Genomic DNA, 21,310 nt, shown 5'->3' with positions numbered 1-21,310 from the left:
TCTTTATTTGACTTGTTTGTTTGCCTCCTTGAACAAGGATGCTAACTTCCTGAAGGGAAGGATAACTCCTTGAAAAAAAGGATATTTGTTAGTTTTGTCCCCCATTTTATTTCCGTAATCTAGAAAAGTACCGACACAAAGTAGGTGCTCAATAAATATGGCCAGTTCTTGGGGCTCTTTAAGAGGAGTCAGCGTACTCTTTGTGGTGAGAAGATGAGATATGACCTTGGTCATTGTATCCACCTTCGTTTTATTTCTATCCTCAGAGGATTTGCAGGACCACAGGTGACTCAGCCATTTCAACTAAGTAGGTAACCATATGTTCAACTAATAGGAAACTAACAAGATTTAAATAGAAATGATATAAAAATCATTTTTTAAAAGTTTTTAGAAATTAGATAATAAAATCACGTTTAAAGAACCAAATCAACAGTTTTACAGTGGAAATAGGCGTGGAAATCTAACCAATCTAAGTTGAAATCTTCTCTCTACCATTTCCTAACTTTGTGATTTTAGGCAAGTTATTTTGCATCTTAGAAACTAATTTCTTAGCTATAAATTACGTTTAATAATATGTTAGCGTTGTTCAAGGATTAAATGAGATTAGGTATTGAAAGCTGCTATGTACCAGAGCTTGGCTTATTTTGTTTTTTGGTTGGTTGGTGGGTTGGTTTTCCATTTTCTTCCTTAGATTGGTTTTCTATTGGGATTTGTGTGTCAGCATTTTCTTACTGGGTTTTAGAAAAATAAAAACCATGAAACAAAACCACCTCCTATACCTTCATGGACCTGAGAATAGTGTGGTGAGTATGTGAGATACTTCTCTATCATGTAATATTAATATTCAATTAAGTTGCCGAAGTTGTGGTCACCCTTCAAGAGCCAGTAAGCAGTATTAGTCTCAGGACTATTGGCTTTTCTTCCCTGCCTCATGAACATTCATAGAAACACCCAATGGCATCACCTAGCAAATTGTTAAAATTACACTTAATAAAATATATCATACCATGTTGATGTAATTGACCATCTCAAACACCCTCTTTCTTATTTCCTCTTGGTCTTGATTGTACTTTTTAAACTACAGACAAAATATAGACATTGATAGAAATGAATATAATTGGAAGGTAAGAAAAAGCAATTTCACTTTATTTTACTTATTATAACTAATGATCAGTTATAAAAGTTAACACTTAAACATTAAAAACAAAGCACTTCCTTATTTCTCTACCTAAATTAAAGCAGTCTGGAAGAAGAGATGATGTTTTGTCCCCTGAAGTACTAGCTCAGTGTAAAGCTCTAAGGAGCTATTGCAGACATATTTTCAGTTAAATACCATAGTTTCCTAAGCTGAGGAGCACTAGTGCAAGGAATAGTCTACTTATTTCAAAAAATATGAGCAGTAAGTGAATTTAGTATAATAAGAGAGGTCAAAATTTTAGGGTCTGAACTAACTTACATTATTATAACACAAAAATTTTCCTTTTGAGAGCACACATGTGGACTTCAGGTTTAGAACAATCAATCTATAAAATGCATTCTTATAAAAGAAGATTAACAATGAATATTACCAACAAATCATCTTTTTCAGAAAATTCTATCCATTAGTTTTTTTTTTTTTTATTTACCACTCCCTGATGAGCATAAATTTTAATTTACCAATGATTTAACTACTTAACAGAAGACAAAGTGACAAAGGAATTTAATTGGAAAATAAGTTTGGGGCTCTTAAAACAATGAGAAAGGCACATTATAGTGCAAAAAAATCAGTTTATGCATATCATATTAGGTGTACATTCCTTAAAAGGTAAGATCATATCAGTCTAATTGTATGTTATATTTCCTAGGTTCAAAACAATTTGTAAAAAAGAATAGCTCATACTCATTATTTTTAAAAACTTATCCATTATTTAATATCTTGCATAATAAATTTATGTAGTATAGCATTTTAAAAGACACATTTATCTGATATAATTACCTCACCATTATCCAGGACCAAAAAATATTCTATGTATTTATTTTGTTCCCAAGCCTTCTGGTCTTTGGATTTCTATAATAAACATAAAAAAGAAGATTACTAAGACAACATCTTTCTCTGCAAGAGTCATTCTTAAATTTTAAATGAGTAATTTTGTAAGAGTTGGTTGGTCTGGGAATGAAGGAAGACAATATTACCATTTTGACTCTAACTAACCATCCAGAATCATCTATAGACAAGGCTCAGAATGTCAGAGGTAGAAGAGACATTGGTGATATTCTAGTCTGGCCCCTTCATTTTTACCAAAGCGTGTAAAGGATTACACAACTGAGTGCTAAAAATAAAACCAAAGTCTTCATATTTTTTGAACGGTGGACTTTCTCCACTAGCCTGCTGTGAAATAGAGGCACGTTAACTTCAGCATCCTCCTAGGGTTTTGTTTTGTTTTGGTTGCCTTTTATTCCTATCCCAGTGAATACACCCTCTTTTACCAATGGTGCAAAGTCCAGAGCCACCGCGGCACCCAGTCTGTCCTTTTCTTCTCAGACAGTGCTTGATCTCCTTCCCACATTCCAAGCCTCCCTATTTTCAGTTTCTTTCTCTCCACAAAATGAAACAAAAACAAAAAACATGTTTCACAGTAGATTTTTTACTGATCTGGGTTCTTGAACTCTTTAATCAGTAGAAATTGGTAAGAGGCCAGATGAGAAATTCAGACAAGGGTTAGATGCATGAAGTAGGTAGCTACTTGTAACGGTCTGGCCTCTAAAGGCAAAGGCTGGAGATATACATTTGATGGTAATTAGTGAACAGTTCCTATTTAAATAAGACATAGCACTGGATGAGACTACCTAGGAAGAATGTGTAGATAAAGTAAAGAATGGGACCCAGTATTGAGTTACATGAGGCCTCTAATATTTAGTGGTCCATCAGAGGCGGGATAACAGTGAGAGGAACTGAGAAGAAGTAGCAAAACCAAACAATAAGATGTCATGAGAGCGAGGTTATTTGCACACAGTTACCAAGGAATTGAGACAGAAAGACTAGAGGCCTGTACCAAGCTAAACCAGGAGATCAACGTTCATAGGAACATATATGTCAGAGTGATTCTCCTGGACTCTTAGATATCATACCGCTGGTAGAATTTAAACCCATAGCAAATTGAATCCAACAGAGATTCTATTTTATTCAAACCTATTCTGTCCAGTGCTTATGCATTCTGAGAACATGTATCAGTAGAAGAGATGATTGGATGTGAAGCGTATCCTAAAGAAAATGAAGGTAATAATGACAAAGTTTTTGTGTATATATTTTATAGTTTCAAACACAAGCAATATTCATTTTCCTTCTGTGACCAGAAGCTGAATTCCAGGTATGAAAGAATATTCTAAGTTCCTGTGGGAAGATCTGATATTTATTTTGCCCACTGCTATATCCCCAGCACGTATGGCGGTACTTTAAGAAAGATTTATTGAATAAATTCATTCATGGAGAAGGCAGGGTATTTTATCTCAAAGCAGTAATAATACTTTACACCTTTGTTGTATGTTGTAGCATCGCGAAAGCTGTCTGCTTCTAGGAGGCCAGCATTATATCGATGCGTCTTTTTAACCCTTGCACACAACATGTTGTTAATAATAGTTGATCCTTACACACTCATTAAATAAATCGTCAATGTACAGTAAGGTTTTAATGTCTCTTTAACCTACTAGTTTCAACAATGACTGTAAAGTTTCAGTCAGTTGGAGCTACTAAGACTGGAAACCAGAGCAGCCAGGATGAGATACATGAGAGCACCGCAAATAAAAAATAAAAGTAGGCATACAAGAAGACTGGTGGCCGATGGGGCTGCATTCTGATGAATTTCAGGTACCCATAACATGTCATCCATCCCACAGTTGCTGTTAGTCTTCTGTTCATCAGGATCGTGCTTGAAGAGTGCATGTTCCTGTTCATCCTGATTTGTGGGGCTTAAAGGTTCAATGAAGTACTTTTGATCTCCCTGACTGAAGTAACCCCTGAAAAACACAAGAATCTAAGCTTCCTAAAAATATTCCAGTTCTGAGCACTAAAGACTTGTCGACTTCAAAAAATGACCAATGCCAAAGCATTCCAAGCTCATGGCAGTAAAATATGGTATAACATTATAGCTGAAGAGACGCTTAGAGATTACCTAAACTTATTTTCTCTATGAGGAAACTGGACTAGTTGGGGAGAAGTAACTACTGCAGTCATATAGCTAACCTGTGTCAGAACCGGTGCTAGAATGGAAAATTCCTGACTCTCAGTCAAGTGTCCTTCCGATTCTCATGCCTGGTCTGCTCTAAAGATACACCGACAATAAAAGAGACTTTGAAGTCTTATAGATAGAGTTAAAATTCTGAGTCTATCACTTATTATCCATGATACCATGGGAAAAAGACTTAAACTCACATAGCCTTAGTTCTCCACCTCTGAAATGGGAATAATAATACCTACCTAATAGTATAGTCGTAAAGATTGAAGGAGATAATACATAAGGCACATAATCAATGAATATTATCAATTTCTTCTCGATTCTCTCTGCTAAAGCCCTGAGCTAAGATTCATTTAACCATGAATTAGGGAGCGAGCACCCATTATTCATTAGACACTGGAGCAAGGGCAGAAGGTAAAAGGAAAAGAGTCGTGGTCTCTCATCTCATGGAGCTTATATTCAAATAAGGAAGATGGATGTGGATCGAATAATCACATTTGATCCACAAATATATACAATTATATGATGTATACGTACTACATGCAATTATGGCAGATAACTGCTAGGAAGAAAAAGTCTGAGAATATATAGCAGGGAGACTGGACTAAGCATACGTGGAAGTAGAAGAGTGGATTGGGGAAATAAGTTAGGTGATTTCTTGCAATAGTCTGCCTAAAGGATCATGGCAGTTTGGACTAGGATGTGGCAGTAGAGACAGAATGTAGTGAATAATCTCAGGGAATATTTAGAACATATAATCAATAGGGCTTGTTAAATGGATAGAAAATGCGTATTTGAAAGGCAAGAAGTCATCAAGGAATCTAGGTTTCTGTATTAGGTGGTTGGTTGACTATATCTTTTATTGAGATAGGAAGCACTGGAAAAACGCCACATGAGGGAGAATATCATTAGTTTGATTTGGAGTACATTAAGATTGAGATTTCCTTAAGATACCCAGATATGGAGAGAGATGGAGATATGGAAGAGGAAGTGAGAGAATGAAGTCTGGGCATCAGAAGAGATATCTTACTGTAGATAAATACATGACAAGTCATTAACATCCCAAAAGAAATGGATGTCATAGGCATGGACTGGACACACTAGAGAGAGTTTAGAGTGAAGAGAGGTGTTCCCATTCCCTAAAGATTCTGACTCTAAAACTGGGACTCAAAAACCTATATTTTGAAAACAAGCAAACAAACAAAGACAACTCTGCAAGCAATTCAGAGGTGTAATTTACAAACTACTACCAAGAAAAGCCATGTTTCCTTCAAATTTCAAAATTTTTGAGTCCTTAGAATTCATACTCAACTATAGTATAATTTATTATATTTGAGATTCTTTAGGTAATTAACACACACACACCCCCATCATCACAGGTACATACAAACCATTATGAAGCCTTACCTTAGACCCCTACATGTGCTGATACTGGCATCAGAAACTTTTTCATTAATGATGTGTCCTTGGTAATAACAGTCATCCTAGAGAAAAGGGAAAAGGGGTTTGACAAAGGAAAAGTGTGCATGTACTTTAGACCCGCTACTAAATTTGAATTTGAAATCTTGAAACAAGATCTATAATATTTTCAAATCATTTTATGCTGAACAACAAAAAAATTTTTTTTTAATTTCTTTTCTTTTTTTTTGGCTGCATCGGGTCTTAGTTGCAGCACGCAGGATCATCGTTGAGGCATGAAGGATCTTTCGTTGCGGCGTGCTGGCTTCTCTCTAGTTGTGGTGTGTGGGCTCTCTAGTTGAGGCATGCGAGCTCAGTAGTTGTGGTATGCAGGCTTAGTTGCCACACGGCATGTGGGATCTTAGTCCCCCAACCAGGGATCAAACCCTCATCCTCTGCATTGGAAGGTGGATTCTTTACCACTGGACCACCGGGGAAGTCTCCCTAAAAAAATTTTCTTTAAGCAGCCTTTTGTGGTTAAAATCTTTACTATTTAGCTAATGATCCCAAATGCTTAGGGGGCATTAACTAAACACTGTTGTAAATTTTGTTGTTGCCAAAGAAGGATAACAGGGATGAATACAGTTTGGGAAAAAAACAACTCCCAGGTATAAGTTTAAAACCTGAGCCCCCAAAACACCAGACATTCATTCTTTTCCTTGGCTAATTGCTCAGTAAATTTTCCTAACACTGATGAGCTCTTTCCAATGAATGGATTATTCAGTTTGTGCTGTTATTTCTTGATTTTTCCAAAGAGCGCCACCAGACTAACTAGATTAGTTTAACATCCCTGTATCCACTCGAAGCCAAATGCTCAGTCTTAGCACTTTTTCACATGGATGTACTTCAGTCAAATTCACCTTTCTACTTTGGCACAGGTGAGGTATTGGCCCACATAAACCTCTGTGCATTGCTATGGAAGAAAATGCTTGAAAAACTTCCTCAGAATAGATGGCAAGGATAAAACACTCCTCATACCACTTCATCCTGTCTTCTTCTCTGAATAAGAGTCCAGAGTGGAAATTATTTAGGGAAAACACAGAATTCTACAATTCTACCATTGAGGAAATAGTCTTGAGTTTGAGAGACTACATGATCCTGAGAGGTGATTGGCACTGAATAAGAACACCAGATACATTTAATTCTCTACTTTTCAAATGAAAATAAGTAGCCCTTTCTGCCCACTCTCCTATAAGGAGTCCTTAAAGTCTGGAAATGGTTACCATGGTGGTCAAGGAATACATTTGTTCTTGTCAAACTGTAAAAATGTTAGAGGATCTATTAAGAAATTACTACTGTTTCTGTTTTGTAAATAAGTTCATTTGTATCATTTTTTTTTTAGATTCCACATGTAAGTGGTATCATATGGTATTTGTCTTTCTCTGTCTGACTTACTTCACTTAGTATGATAATCTCTAGGTCCATCCATGTTGCTGCAAATGGGATTTTTTCATTCTTTTTTATGACTGAGTAATATTCCATAGTATATAGGTACCACATCTTATATACACTACTATATATAAAATAAGATAATCAATCAACAAGGACCTACTGTATAGCATGGGGAACTCTACTCAGTATTCCATAATAAGCTATATGGGAAAAGAATCTGGAAAAGAACAGATATATATACATGTATAACTGAATCACTTTGCTGTACACCTGAAACTGACACAATATTGTAAATCAACTATACTCCAAAATAAAATAAAAATTAAAGAAAAGAAATTACTACTGTGAAAAAAACATTGTTGCCATAACACCATTTCACTTTCACTAATTGGCAATAACACTGCTTCTGAGTGTGTGGGTCACACGCCAATTAGCAATGAATTTAGGATACTCTGTCTTACCATGATCTGTGGGCTCGTGGTGACCTCCTTTCCAGTGGAATTATAATATGTTTCCGTGTAGCCTGGTGCAAGGAGACCCCTGAGGGTGGGAGGAAAATGTCATGTTTACTCATGCTAATTGCAAAGTCCAGTGATCAAAGCTAGAGCTTTCCCTGGGTGTGGAGAAAAGTTTTACCTCTTAGCCCCTCAGGGCAAATCCAAGCGTGAAAGGGATGCTTAAACTGGAGAGAGTGGGAAGGGCAGGGACATTCCTGAGTAGTGTGGAACAATGTCTGTTTCCTCATCAGACTCTGCCTGTTTGAGGAGAGATTTGAGGAAGAAATAGAACTGAGTAGGGCAAAGTTGATAAAAATGACTGAAAAGAGCAATGTTCTTCCCCACAGCTAAGGATGACTGCCTTTTTCACCCAGTCCTTGTCAGTTACCAGTAACTGTTAACAGTTGCAGCAGTGGAAAGTGTATTGAAAATTGACTTGCACTTGGTAGTTTGGGCTCTTTCAGCATTCTCACTGAGCTTCCTAAAGTTCTTTCAATTATCCACCAGCAAATAGGAGTCTGAATATATTTTTAAAAGAGGCAGGGCAAGGAGAAAAGGAAGTAACTAATATGTATTCTATACCATCTCTATCCTGGCTGCTGGGATAGACCTATTACACATATCATTTAATCATTTCAACAATCCTACCAGATAAATATTACTCTCCTTATTTTTCAGATGAGATTAAACAGTTCAAGTGGCAAAGAATCCTATCCAGATTTGTCTGAATTCAAAGCCATACTATTTCCATTGTACCACACTGTTTCCAAACTCTCGACAGTTGTGGCTTTTTGCAAAAGGTGATAGTCTATTTGAGGGGAAAAAAAAAATCTCGTTGCCCTATACTGAACAATTGAGGGATTAAAAAAACTTGAAAGCATAGAATTAGGAAGAAACTACTTTGGATATAGTCTAGATATAGGATGATCAAGATCTGGGTGAGAGCTGAGGTAGTGAAATTTGAAAAAGAATGTTTAATTTCAATGAACTGAATGAAGAGAATGAAGGAATACAGGAAAATGTAATGTATGAGAAAATGGAGGGTTAGTGGTTGGCTGGGTAGAAACAGCATTGGTGTTGCAATCAGGGGACCCTGAGTCAGTTTTTACCACTGACTTGTTTTTTGGCCCTAGAGTTTACTTAACTTATGTATGTCTTGTTTTTCTGATGAAAATAGTTGCAAATTTTTTAAATATCTAATCTTTCAGTGTTAAAATAACAAAATGCAGTGGGGGAGACTTAAAAATTTATGTGCTGTTTCATAGAAGTTGATAAAATATACGTCTGCTCGCACCTCGTTCATTGTGTTTTATGACTTCAACTGGCAGAACACTAGTGAACTGTTACCTTACTCAGTGTCTCTGCTACTTCAGTACAAACAAATACTCGTGGAAGCCCTTGGGTCACTTGAGAGTAAAAGATGATTAGCCAAGGTTTGTGGGAGTCATAAGTAGTAACAGACTCAGTTATCACACTTGCCACATGCTAACTGGCTGTTGGTGAGGATAGTATCAGAAGTAAAGACTCTTACTTGTTTTTCTTCAAGTAAAGCACTGCGATTTTTCCATTAACTGTCATTTCATACTTCAATTCAGTTTCAAATTTTTCCTGCAAAAATGCACAAACACTTACTGGTGATTAAAAACATACACACACACAGATTCACTTGGCTATGTCCATCTGTCTCATCATCAGAGAGCAGTGCCTGCTTTTCTTTAACAGTGGTCTCTGTAATTCCAAATGTCTGCTTCTGCCTCTTTTAACAAGTCAAGCTGCCAACTGAATAGACAAGTTATCTGAGACCTTTATACAAACCCATCTATCCATCCAGGCAGCCTCACATTCTACAAAGAGGATGTGAGTGTGGGTTATATGCCAGGCACTGCTAAGTTCTGGAAACTGGCCTCTGAGCAGGAAAAATTGGTACTGACTGTCAGAAAGCTTATAATATTGTGGAAAGACAGACAATAGAAGTGAGTTATATGATAAGGGGTATGAATCTGGAAGCAGGGTAGGATGTCTCACGTCTTAAGGGCAGGGAAAGACTTTCCTGAGGAAGGAACATGTCAGCTGAGATATGAATTAGCCAGGTGACACAGGGTGGGGAAGTTATTTGAGAAGAAGTACTACTATGCACACAGACCCAAAGACCCGCAAGCCTCTCAACTGATGATTTGGTCTAGAGGTCTTCTCACTGCTACATGGAGGGCAGAAGATGGGCAAAATAACATGAATCTGTACCCTAAGGCAGGAAGAAGTCATCAGGAAGAAAACATAGTCTCGGGTGTTCAGAAAGAGAAGAAAATGTCACTTCTAGTAAACTGTGTGGAAAAGGAGAACTATTTTAAGTTTAGATTTATATATACAGGAGGAGACAGAGAGGTCTATACAGAAGAATTTTAAAGAAGATGTTACCAGGTACTGAATTCTGACTTTGTCCTATAAAACAGGGTTATTAGCCATGGTGACATGTAATATCTACCAATTCACTGGGAAGTACTAGGACATTGTTGTTATTAAAGAGATCCAATGTGGCAGAGCAAACGTGATAAAGCACCAGTTATTATGGACTCAGTGACGCTTCCACTGCTGTGTTACACCTTAGGTCAAGCTTTCTTGTCTCCTCCCTCTCCTGAAGGAGAGAGAAAAGGACCTGACCTCATCCAGGGACAATAGAAAGTTAGAGCCAAATGAGAAGGAAATCCAAATAAGAGGGGATATATGTATACATATAGCTGATTCATTTCGCTGCGCAGTATAAACACAATATTATAAAGCAACTATACTCCAATAAAAATTTTTAAAAATAAAATTGTTGATAAAAAAGAAAGGGGCTTCCATGGTGGTGCAGTGGTTGAGAGTCCGCCTGCCGATGCAGGGGACACGGGTTCGTGCCCCAGTCCGGGAAGATCCCACATGCCGCAGAGCAGCTGGGCCCGTGAGCCATGGCCGCTGAGCCTGCGTGTCCGGAGCCTGTGCTCTGCAACGGGAGAGGCCACAACAGTGAGAGGCCCGCGTACGGCAAAAAAAAAAAAAAAAAAAAAAAAAAGTTAGAGCCATCTGGTCAGAGTATTGTGCAGGGATTTGCCATCTCCAAGGTCAGTTATTTCAGCTAAAATTTCCTTTAAATTTTCAGTTATTGAAGTGTGTCTCTGGTGTCAAAAATCTCAGACTATAAATATCCTACGCTGTGGGTCTAGAGGAGGGGAAGCTGCTCTAATTGAGTTCACTTTCATGAATAACAGGAGCTGGAAAAAAGCCTGAGGGTTGAAAACAAACGTCATGGAGAATTGTTGTCACCACTTCTTGTTCAGGCTTAAGAAAGGCCAGATAAAATGAAAATATTAGGAGGATACCAGATATGACCGTCCATACAGAAGAGCCTTCCAGATATCTGTTTTCTGTCAGCAATGGATTTTAGTAGATTTTCAGATAAAATATTATTTGGAGGTTGTTTCAGAAAAGATAATTGGGTAATGGGAGTTTTAGCCAATACTATCATAGAGGGTACGGATGAAAGAAAACAGCAAAGGAGAAAACCAGAGACTATACGAAAGAGGGTGCACTGGGTAATGTGATCTGAAGACTGCAAGAACAGTGACCACCTTTGGAATGTAAGTTTCAACATCAGGGACCTTGACTGAGAATGTGTTGACTATACATCTATGCAGGTTTATAGGAAATGTATTCCACTTACACTCATTCATTTGTCTATTTGTTTACTTACTCATTTGCTCACTTATTCAACAAACGCCTATTCAGGTCTCCTTATGCCATGTATGTAAAATACAGTCAAGAATACAATCATGAATCAAATCTTTAAGATTCTGTCTTGGCTGTTAGTGCCTCCTCCAGAAAATGTTTCAGAGGATTACTTCATTCTAGCTCAAATCTTAAATAATGTGGCCAGGTGTGAGGAAGTCAGAAAGATGGGCCATGCTCTTGGCATACCTGACAGGTAATGTTGGTGCTTTAATTCTCTGGTCCAGCAGAGGGCACAGTGGTGTAATAGTAAGTACAAGAGTCCTCCTCTTCACTGCCTTGAGAAGTGATCAATCCAGACTGAGATCTGTGTAGATACAGGGATCCCCTCTGTCCCATGCACTCTAAATTCTAAATGTTTCACGTAATTGCTAATCAATTATTTGCACAAGGAAGACCAAGAGTCTCAACACAGAAACCACAAAGTTAATTTCTAGCAACTTGGCTTTCACCTCAAAATATTCAGTGGAAAATGGAGTTGGCATTTTTAAGAGACTGCCAGAAAGCATTTGAAGAAAGCCATATTGACAGGGAATCCAATGCATATGGGTCCTATATAAATTTAGCAGAAACATTTTGTTGAGAGACAATTATTTTGGGAAACAGAGTCTACGCTGGGTTCTGTTGCTATACATGTGTTTGCTTTAGAAAAAATAATTTGTGAGGAACTTTGTCCAGTTGGGGAATATGAGCTTCCAGTGAGTTTCATCTTACAATAGGTAGATGTAGAAGCTGTCATTTATGTCTCATTTATTTGTATTTTCCTGGCTCCCAGCAGAAGACTTCCAGGTGTAGGTAATTAGAAAATTGCTGTGGAATGAATCATCATGTTTTAGCTTTCCTCTTCTGACTGAGAATGTGTGTTTTGTCAAGTGGTAAGAATTCTACAAACTTTAATAGCCGACTCTTGAAAAAACAGAGGTAAATTTTATGTTCAATTACAGGAATTAATCCTAATTTACTACACATATATGCATTTATTCACCCACAATATTTTATTTTTTACTTCAATTTTAGTGTTCACGGTTTTGTTTGTATGTGTGTATGTATAGATGATAGAGATATATAAAGAGATAGATAAAAGAAGTTGCATCAAATTCTTTAGAAGTAACAGAATAAGTTATAAATTACCATAAATAAAGTTCACCCTCTGTGTGACCTTGGACAGTTAGTTTATCTCAACTGCCAGAACTTTAAAATCAAAATAAAGCTAATAATAGAATGTTGGGTTATCGTGAAGATTAATAAAGGTAAGACAGGTTAAAAAACACAAATGTGTGTATGTATATATATCTACATATTAAATATAGTTATATATATGCGTATGTGTGTGTGTGTGTGTGTGTGTGCGTGTATTCAAAATTCTTTATTAAATCAAAAGCTGTACCTGTTGACCTGGATCCTTGACCTCTCTTTTATGCAGTGGATGAAGTCTTCTGGGATAAACCACTTCATAGTTTTTCACTCCAGGGAGTTCTTTTATAGAATTTACTGAGCAAAAAAAAAAAAAAAAAAGTTAGAGAAGATTCAGCTAAGCAGAACTAACATATGCTGTTCGGTAGTGGTCATGTTGATTGCGTTTCTGATGAATGATGCCACACGCAGGGGCTTTAACTGAGTTATGTGAGAGAGTTATAAGAGTGCAGACACCAGAAAAGATCAACAAAATCAGAAGCCCACTCTTCCTCTCAGATCTTTAATCTATATCTTCAGATATTTTCCCACTGAAAGTTTACCGGTGTTTCTCAGCTTAGTGAAGATATTTAATATCTTCACTAAGATAAAAGATAATTCAAAGATAAAAATAATTCAAAAACACTTAGTGAAGATATTTCTTCACTAAGAATTTTCCCGCTTCTCTTTACCACTTTGTGTCCCCTAGGGGAAGGTAGCAAACAGTTCAGGCAAAAGCCAGGACAGGAGAACAGAAGCCAAAGTAATCCTCTAAGAACCTAATCAGTATCAGAATAATCAAACTGAAGCACTCTGAAACTACACAGTGTCATAAAAATGAAATAACTAATGGATGCCATTTCAGATCCTAATACATTTTTCTTGGGTTTTCCAACAGCAATATTTTACAGTAATGACAGAAACGAAATCAGTAAGAAAAGGCTCCAATATCAGCTCCATAGAATGGGCTGACTTTTGCAGTACAGACATACCTTCATTTTTGAATACAAAACATGAAAAATATGAAACCTGGAGAAGCAGACAATTAGAACACTAGGACTGGCCTGGAAGGAAAACTTCTGAACCTGCAGTTATATTGAAAGAGAATTGGAAAGATTCAACCTACTACTGGCATCTTGAATTCTCATTTCAATGTTGTTTCTAGAAGTTATTTTTTTTAGAGAAATTCAGTTTTCCCAAAGCTGATGCTGAATTTTCTATTTTCTTTTTTATTTGCCCACATGGTCCAGTCCCTGCTCTGTATAAAGAAGTGCCTGAGGAAATGTCAACAGACCAGCTCTTTAGAGGTTAAGGGGCTGCAGATCCACAGAGAATGTAGGTACAAGGGAACAGGGGTCCACAGGATGGCCCCAACCCAGCAGTTTCCTAACTAGAACTGGAAAGGCTTTAAATGACTAGAGGGTAATTCTAGCTCATTAAAATAGGCAAACCTAAATTCTATGATAACATAAATTTATGTGATGGGGTTGATCTTTTAGCAAATAAAACAGTATTTTTCATTAGTCACTTTGCATGAATGTACACGTATCCCAGTGATGTTCCAGAGAATAAATGCTTATTTTTTCAAAGTTTCTTCAGAAACTAAAGTAGAAACTTTTCAAGATTCCTAGTGATGTCAATTTTCTTTTATCATTTTAGGATGGCTTTCATTCTTCTGACCATTCAAGAGCCATTTGCATATCTAACTTTGAAGAATAGAAAAAGTGATTAAATTTGCTAAAAGCTCACTGGGTCAAAAATGGAGTGTTAAAGAGATGAAATGGCATTTCTTTCACTGGCTCAAGATTTACTGTTAAAAATAATTCAGAAACACTTAAAGCCGTGGCGTCAACACTAGACTACATTAACTTTGAGTTTAGTTTGGGTTTTTTAATTGTGAAAAGAGGGGGCAGATTAAATGATCTTGAAGAACAGTTCAAGTAGTCTACAACTTTATGCAAATAAATACAGAATCTCCAATGATCTCTTTGAATAGGTGACGGTCATTTCAATAATGTTCTAATCAGAACCTTGTGATAACATGTCTCATTACATAGTCACACTTCAAGAATTACATCACAAGTTCCCTCAGTCACTTACTTCTTGCTGTTATAGAGCTAATCACTGGGCATCTTTTATTTCTATTTAATTAATTTTTGGTAGAGGAAAATAATAATGTTAGTTTTAAAACAATAAGCGAGGTTCAAAAGCCTAAAGGAACAGTAAATCAGTCATTTTCTTTCCATCGAGTGAAAATTTTCCTAATTATCATAATTATTTCAAAATAATAAGATGCCAAGAGTAAGAAAATTACTCTTGCCAGAAATTAACTGATGGTAGCAATTCCGTACAGTCTCCTGTTACTCTCTAAGTACACCATAAGGCACCCGCATGCTGTCTGGTGGACTGTGTTCAATCAGTGCAATTAGTCTCATTAATATGGAGCTCATGAAGCCATATATTCACCAACATTGCAACCAGAGTAACTCTTCTAAAAATGCTGTATGAAACACACATTATTCTGATGGGAAATATTAGTCTAAGCTGCCCTCAGTTCATAAAATAATAACTACCCAACTAATTCTTTTTATAAAAGCAGAAAGGGATAACACTCACATGCTGCCCTTCAGAAGTGGTGAGAAGGGGACAGGCCAATCCAACCAACACAAGTTTTCTCTGATATACACATTGGTCTCCATGCCTCTAGTTAGTATCTAAATGCTAATGTTTCCCAACTGACTATGAAATATGGAGTCTAAGCATGTAAATCAGTGGAGAAATTTCTTTCCAACTCTTTGTTTGATGGCCAAGCACTTCCAAATGGCAACCAAAACAAATCAATGAATAAACTAAACCAGGATATTTTTTAAAACGCCTCCAGCAACCTCTCACTTTCTTCAGTGTGAAGTGAACAGATTTCCAGCTTTTCACATTCTTACAACAGGGTACATTCTCTAAAGAAAACAGATAGAATTTCCCTTAATGGCCCTTCTTTTTCTGAAACCAAGAAGGCCCTGAAAGAATGAGATTTGAGATACAACAAATTATACAGCAGTTAAAGAGAGGCAACAGACCTAAGTGTTGTTTGGCTCATCATCCTAAGGTGTGATGCTGCCGTCTCCTCCCAGCTGTATAACAGCACACTAATCATTTTAAGGCCTGTGGAACAAACACAACTAACTATCATCCAGGGATTACACAAATCTGAGATGAAACACAATATGTTTCTACTAATTCACTTTAATACTTGCTTTTCTCTCTCCCACAGAACTCACAGGATGCATTAGTTTTGACGAGCAAAACCGGATCAAGAAAAAGAAAACTGTTATTTGGCTTTGGGTTAGATCATTATTTTCACTGTTTATTAGTTTTAGAAAAGTGAAATCTTTGGGGGGGGGTACTTTTAAACACTTTTTATTTGGCAATAATTTCAAATGTATACAAGAATTGCAAGAATAGGAATAGTACAAATAACGTCTTTATATCCTTCACCCAGATTTACCTAATTCACAGATTTACCCTACACGTTCATGTAGTGACAAAGTATTCTTGTAAGCCATCAATATTTTGAGGCTGTTGTCACTGAGATTTTGAATATTCTCAGTCTCACATATATACATATGTGTATATACACATACATATGTATATACATATACATACACACACACACAATGTTTTCTAACCATTTGAGGATGAGTTACACTACATACATCATGGTCCTTTACCCCTACAAACTTGAGTATTTCCTAAGTACAAGAATATTCTCTTACACAGCCATAGCACAGCTCTCAAATTTAAGAAATTTAACACTGAGCCAGTACTTTTATCTAATCTACCATCAGTATTCCAGTTTTGTCAATTGACCAAATAATATCCTTTATAGCATTTTCCCCATTCCAGTGCAGAATCCACTCTAGGGTCAGGTATTTTATCTAGTTTTCATGTTTGTGGCCTCTCCCGTTGCGGAGCACAGGCTCCGGACGCGCAGGCTCAGCGGCCATGGCTCACGGGCCCAGCCGCTCCGCAGCATGTGGGATCTTCCCGGACCGGGGCACGAACCCGCGTCCCCTGCATCGGCAGGCGGACTCTCAACCACTGCACCACCAGGGAAGCCCTCTTTACTCTCTTTTAATCTGGAACCTTCTCACCTTCCTTCCACCCTCCCTTCATCCTTCCTTCCAACCGTTTTCTTTCTTTCTCTTTCTTCCTTCCTCTATCTCTCTTTCTCTCTCTGCCTCCCTCCCTCTGTCTTTAGAAAAGTTAAATCTTGTTGACAAGATTAATATACTAGACATTAGTCTGGATGGCTACTTTATTTTTTAATGTGTTTGGAGCCATTTTAGAGTTTAGCCCCTTTGTACATAATACTGATATTTCCATTTTTCTTCAAATCTTTTCAAAACTGTTGAAAGCAATGTCTTTTCAAACTAAACACATGATGTGAAGCCCTGAATCAGGGTTTATGCAATGACATGGACTTAAGTTCTGGGATTCACTGTACCCCATCAAGCTACCCCATCAAACTATCTGGTGATTTTAAACTTCATGCAGTGAGTACAAACACTACAGGAAAAAAGACATCCTAATTATGTCTATCACTTTGGCTCTAAAGATCAAATTACGTATACTCTTTGGGGTCTTCCAGTCGACTTATGAAGATAGGAAGAAATTGCAATTTGAAATAAAATAATTTCAAAAAGTACTGTACCCCCTGGATATTCTGCTGAAGTAAAGAAATTTTTCCTTACTTCTTCACCCCCAAGCACCTGTCACATTCTTTAAATTTTTTTCCCTTTCCTACAATGAAATCTTATAAGTTATTTTTCTCAGGGGATTGTAAAGCTCATTACAAACAGTTGGCCTGATTTGACCTCATGTTTTAATTTCGCATATGTAAGAACTGGGCAGGACTCATGGTTGGAGGGGCACATACTTATTCTCTGGATGATGGGGGCAGAGAAACAAAAAAAGGAGGAGATGGGAAAATGGAAATTGCTTTACGTCTTACATTTCAGTGGGTATTTCATTTCAGGGTTATTTCAGGGACCATGGAGACATTCTTATTTTTTTTTTTTTTTTTTTTTTTGGCTGCGTTGGGTCTTGGTTGCTGTACACGGGCTTTCTCTAGTTGTGGTGAGCAGGGGCTACTCTTCATTGTGGTGCATGGCCTTCTTATTGCCGTGGCTTCTCTTGTTGCGGGGCACGGGCTCTAGGCTCGTGGGCTTCAGTAGCAGCACACCGGCTCAGTAGTTGTGGCTCACAGGCTTAGTTGCTCTGCGGCATGTGGGATCTACCGGACCAGGGCTCGAACCTGTGTCCCCTGAATTGGCAGGCGGATTCACGGAGACATTCTTGAAAATACACAATGGAAAATAAAAAAGAGGGGGCAGCTTTCTGTTCCAGATGGAAGATAAGGGAAGGCAGCTTTCTGTTCATCCCCCCATCCTCACAAAAGCCACTTCAGAACCTCTGTCCCCTTCTCACCAAGTATTCAGAGATGTCACACTTTGAGACATGACCTCTAAAAATGTTTTGTCTCTTGGGGCAAATGATGTGAATGCAAAGACAGAAGAACAGAATCAATTGGTACGCCCAAATTCACCGAAAAGGCTATAATGTGGGTGGACCGCACTGGTAGCTATGTTATTCTGTTAACAGATCCTGCTTGATCTTTATGCTGTTGGGTAAGGCTAGTACACAAACAATTCTTACGTTTCAACCAAGCAAAGTGTCCCAGAGAGTGTTCAGTGATCCTACTTTTGGAGAATGTAGGGAAAGAAGATTTCTATTAACTTTGACTCAAAAAATAGGAATTTTAATCAATAATTTAAATTCCTAGCACAGTTCTATACCAAAAGATGTTAAGTTAAAACTTTCCCAAGTCTGAAAAACAAATCAGGAACCAGCGTAAAAGGAAAGTCGCTTTTAGTGACAAAGTACTGTGTGGGCAAAAGGGGTAGGAGAATATTTCCCTACCTAACCCCATCCTTCTTGTTGACAATGTGTTCCCATTTCTAGGTCCCGGCAAACATTCTAAAGCCCAGGAAAAGGTTTACCAGGGAAGGAGTCTCACGCACTGAAGCTAACGTGCTGAATTTCAATAAGCTCTCGAAGTAGAAATAAACAAAGGAAATGTGTTAGCCAATCTAATTTAGCCAAAATCTAACTGGAGAATTCATCAGAGATGGAGAGATATGCTAGATATAATTGATTATTAGGAAGGAATATTACTCTACTTTTGAATTCTTAAACTAAAAATTGCTGCTCACCATCTGGCACTACAAGAATGAAGTCACTTGGGGCTTCCCTGGTGGCGCAGTGGTTGGGAGTCCGCCTGCCGATGCAGGGGACACGGGTTCATGCCCCGGTCCGGGAAGATCCCACATGCCGCGGAGCGTCTGGGCCCGTGAGCCATGGCCACTGAGCCTGCGTGTCCGGAGCCGCGTACGCCAAAAAAAAAAAAAAAAAAAAAAATGAAGTCACTAGCCACTGCAGTAGTTGACCTTCAATACACAGCCTGAAACAGGAGTTCAGGGCCGGCAAAGATCAGAAATGAGGCACTCTGTACTCTGGGAAAAACTGGCAGAACAGACCTTCAGATAATTAGATACTTTTAGGAGAAGATGTTATGAACCCAATTTCTTGCATTTTCTCATATCTAGAAAAGCTCTAAAATTATTAATGGAGACATCCGCTCACCGTGACTAGCAGCAACCTCCTGCCAAAATGTACGCTTGAGTCCATGGACCGCCTTCACCAAAACACATAATACTGATCTCCCTGCCCTACTTCTTCCTCACAGTTCCTCACAGTTATCTGAGAAGTTGTCTCCCAGGCTATAGTCCTCATTTTGTCCCAAATAAAACTTCACTCACAACTCTCACATTGTGCTTTCTTTTTTTTCAGTCGACAAATGTTTGATCTAACCAGCAAAATGGAAGTGAATGATCAACATAAGTTCAACGGCAACATTGTTTTGATCAAGTAATATCACAGTGCTTTATAAACATGAAATGGGTCCACTACTTATTTCTAATTCATCATATTTATCATCAGCAATAATGAAAGGACTAAATATAAAAATGTGATTGAAAGGAATAGGACGCATCGAACTGGCCCCAATAATAATAACAGATACTTTCTGAAGCCTTCTGTACCACAATAACCAGTCAAACCTGCCTCATCTTAACTGCTCTAAAAACTGACAAGGTTGATCTGGGTGCATTCCATTCTTTGATGCAAAGATCACAGTCACTGTTTAAATGATGCTGAATGAAATGTCCCCTCTGATTTCTAAGTGTTCTCAGATCAGACGTGTAAATATTGATTCAAGAAGTCTGCTTGCCTCTCCTTTACACTGAGTGTTTAAATCAGTCAGGGCCCCCCAAAACAACAAATTAAACCAGCTCAACTGGTTAGTAAAATTGGTTAAAAAAAACAATACTGGGAGAAGATGAAAAGCAAGCAGTTCCCTGGGTATTTAACAGAACCTGAACAGGAGTTAAACACCTACCTGGAAGTGGAGAAAGGAGGAGAGTGGCTGTCAAAAGAAGCCCTGGCCACATGCTGGGTGATCCCAGGAGCCTGGTGTCTGTCCTTCTGTCTCAAGCAGACGTGCACTGGGTCTGTCCCTTCCTCTCAAGTGAGACAGAATGAAACCTCAGGGTTCATTGTTGTCTCTGCTTCAGCAAGTGTTTACTAGAGGTGTTGCACAACCTCAGGGCTCTGGTCCTGTGACAGTGGCACAGCAGGCGGAAGTTCTGGCCGCAGTCTGGCTCTAAGATCCCTTGATCCCACGCTGTTGTTTCTCTTTCTTTCTTCCCCATATTCCCCACTCAGAAGTAGTACATTTCCAGGAAAATACTATATTCCAATAAGCCACTGCAATAACGGCTTCAGTGTATCTTGATAAATGTGTGTATTTATTATGTGTATAATAAATATATGTGTATGTACACACTACTATATATAAAACAGGTAACCAGCAAGGACCTCCTGTATAGCACAGGGAACTATACTCAGTGTTCTGCAAGGACCTCTAAGGGAAAAGAATCTGAAAAAGTATATATATATTTGTAAATATATATATACACATAAATACATGTATATATAAAAGTATATATATATATGTAGCTGAATCACTTTGCGGATCCCTGAAACTAACATAACACTGTAAAGCAACTATACTTCAATAAAAAAATGAATAAATAAAAATAAAAAGCAAAATAAATAAATACATGTATATGTATTTGCTATGTTGGCAAAAATTTATTGAGAAGGTTATCCTCTCACATATACATGTGGTTCAGTGAAGCAATTTCTGATCCAATCCCATTATTATATAAAACTCTCTTTTCCAATTATTTTGTATCCTTAGCCTGTTCTTCCACAATGGCGATCTCAGGGAGCTTGAACTCTCATGAAATAAGAATGTAGGACTCTATAAGCTCAAGGTTTTTCAGCTCTCCAAGGGTATTTGTATCATCAATAACAACCAAAAGAAGGGGGTAGGGGGAAGCCTTTAAGACTCAAAAAATGTAATTTCCAGGATAATTTCAGGAGTTGTCACAGGTGGTAGTGAGTCTAAGCTGGCATGCCCAGATATCACACAGTATAGCTAATATTAATTAGAGCTGCTTACCAAGTTCCAGGTCCTTTATACTAATTATCATATTGATTCTTACGATACTCCTGTGTGATAAATATCATCTTACCTATATTTTGTATATGAAAAAAACTGGGGTTTAAAAAGATAAAAAATTCAGAAGATTAAGACTCAGTTTTCCTCATTTTATAGAATAAAAAGGGTAAGCAGCT

At 37.7% G+C, this 21,310-nt stretch overlaps 1 protein-coding gene across 1 annotated transcript in view; it reads right to left on the bottom strand.

The window, feature by feature from the left end:
* The window catches only part of ADAM28 (ADAM metallopeptidase domain 28), a gene marked incomplete at both ends in the record, with an annotated part of 77,564 nt that extends 57,506 nt beyond the window's left edge, over window positions 1–20,058 (bottom strand). The window contains 8 exons of the mRNA XM_082656930.1: window positions 1,007–1,078; window positions 1,976–2,047; window positions 3,801–3,993; window positions 5,619–5,695; window positions 7,523–7,601; window positions 9,090–9,166; window positions 12,708–12,811; window positions 20,007–20,058. Of these exons, the coding sequence (XP_082513056.1) occupies window positions 1,007–1,078; window positions 1,976–2,047; window positions 3,801–3,993; window positions 5,619–5,695; window positions 7,523–7,601; window positions 9,090–9,166; window positions 12,708–12,811; window positions 20,007–20,058 (726 nt within the window). The remainder of the gene's footprint in view (window positions 1–1,006; window positions 1,079–1,975; window positions 2,048–3,800; window positions 3,994–5,618; window positions 5,696–7,522; window positions 7,602–9,089; window positions 9,167–12,707; window positions 12,812–20,006) is intronic.
* Between the last annotated feature and the right edge of the window lie 1,252 nt (window positions 20,059–21,310).

This window comes from Grampus griseus, assembly GCF_964374135.1.
Source record: "Grampus griseus genome assembly, chromosome: 6".
Classification (NCBI taxonomy): domain Eukaryota; kingdom Metazoa; phylum Chordata; class Mammalia; order Artiodactyla; family Delphinidae; genus Grampus; species Grampus griseus.
Note: the sequence above shows the minus strand (reverse complement) of the source record. Positions and strands in the feature narration are given on the sequence as shown.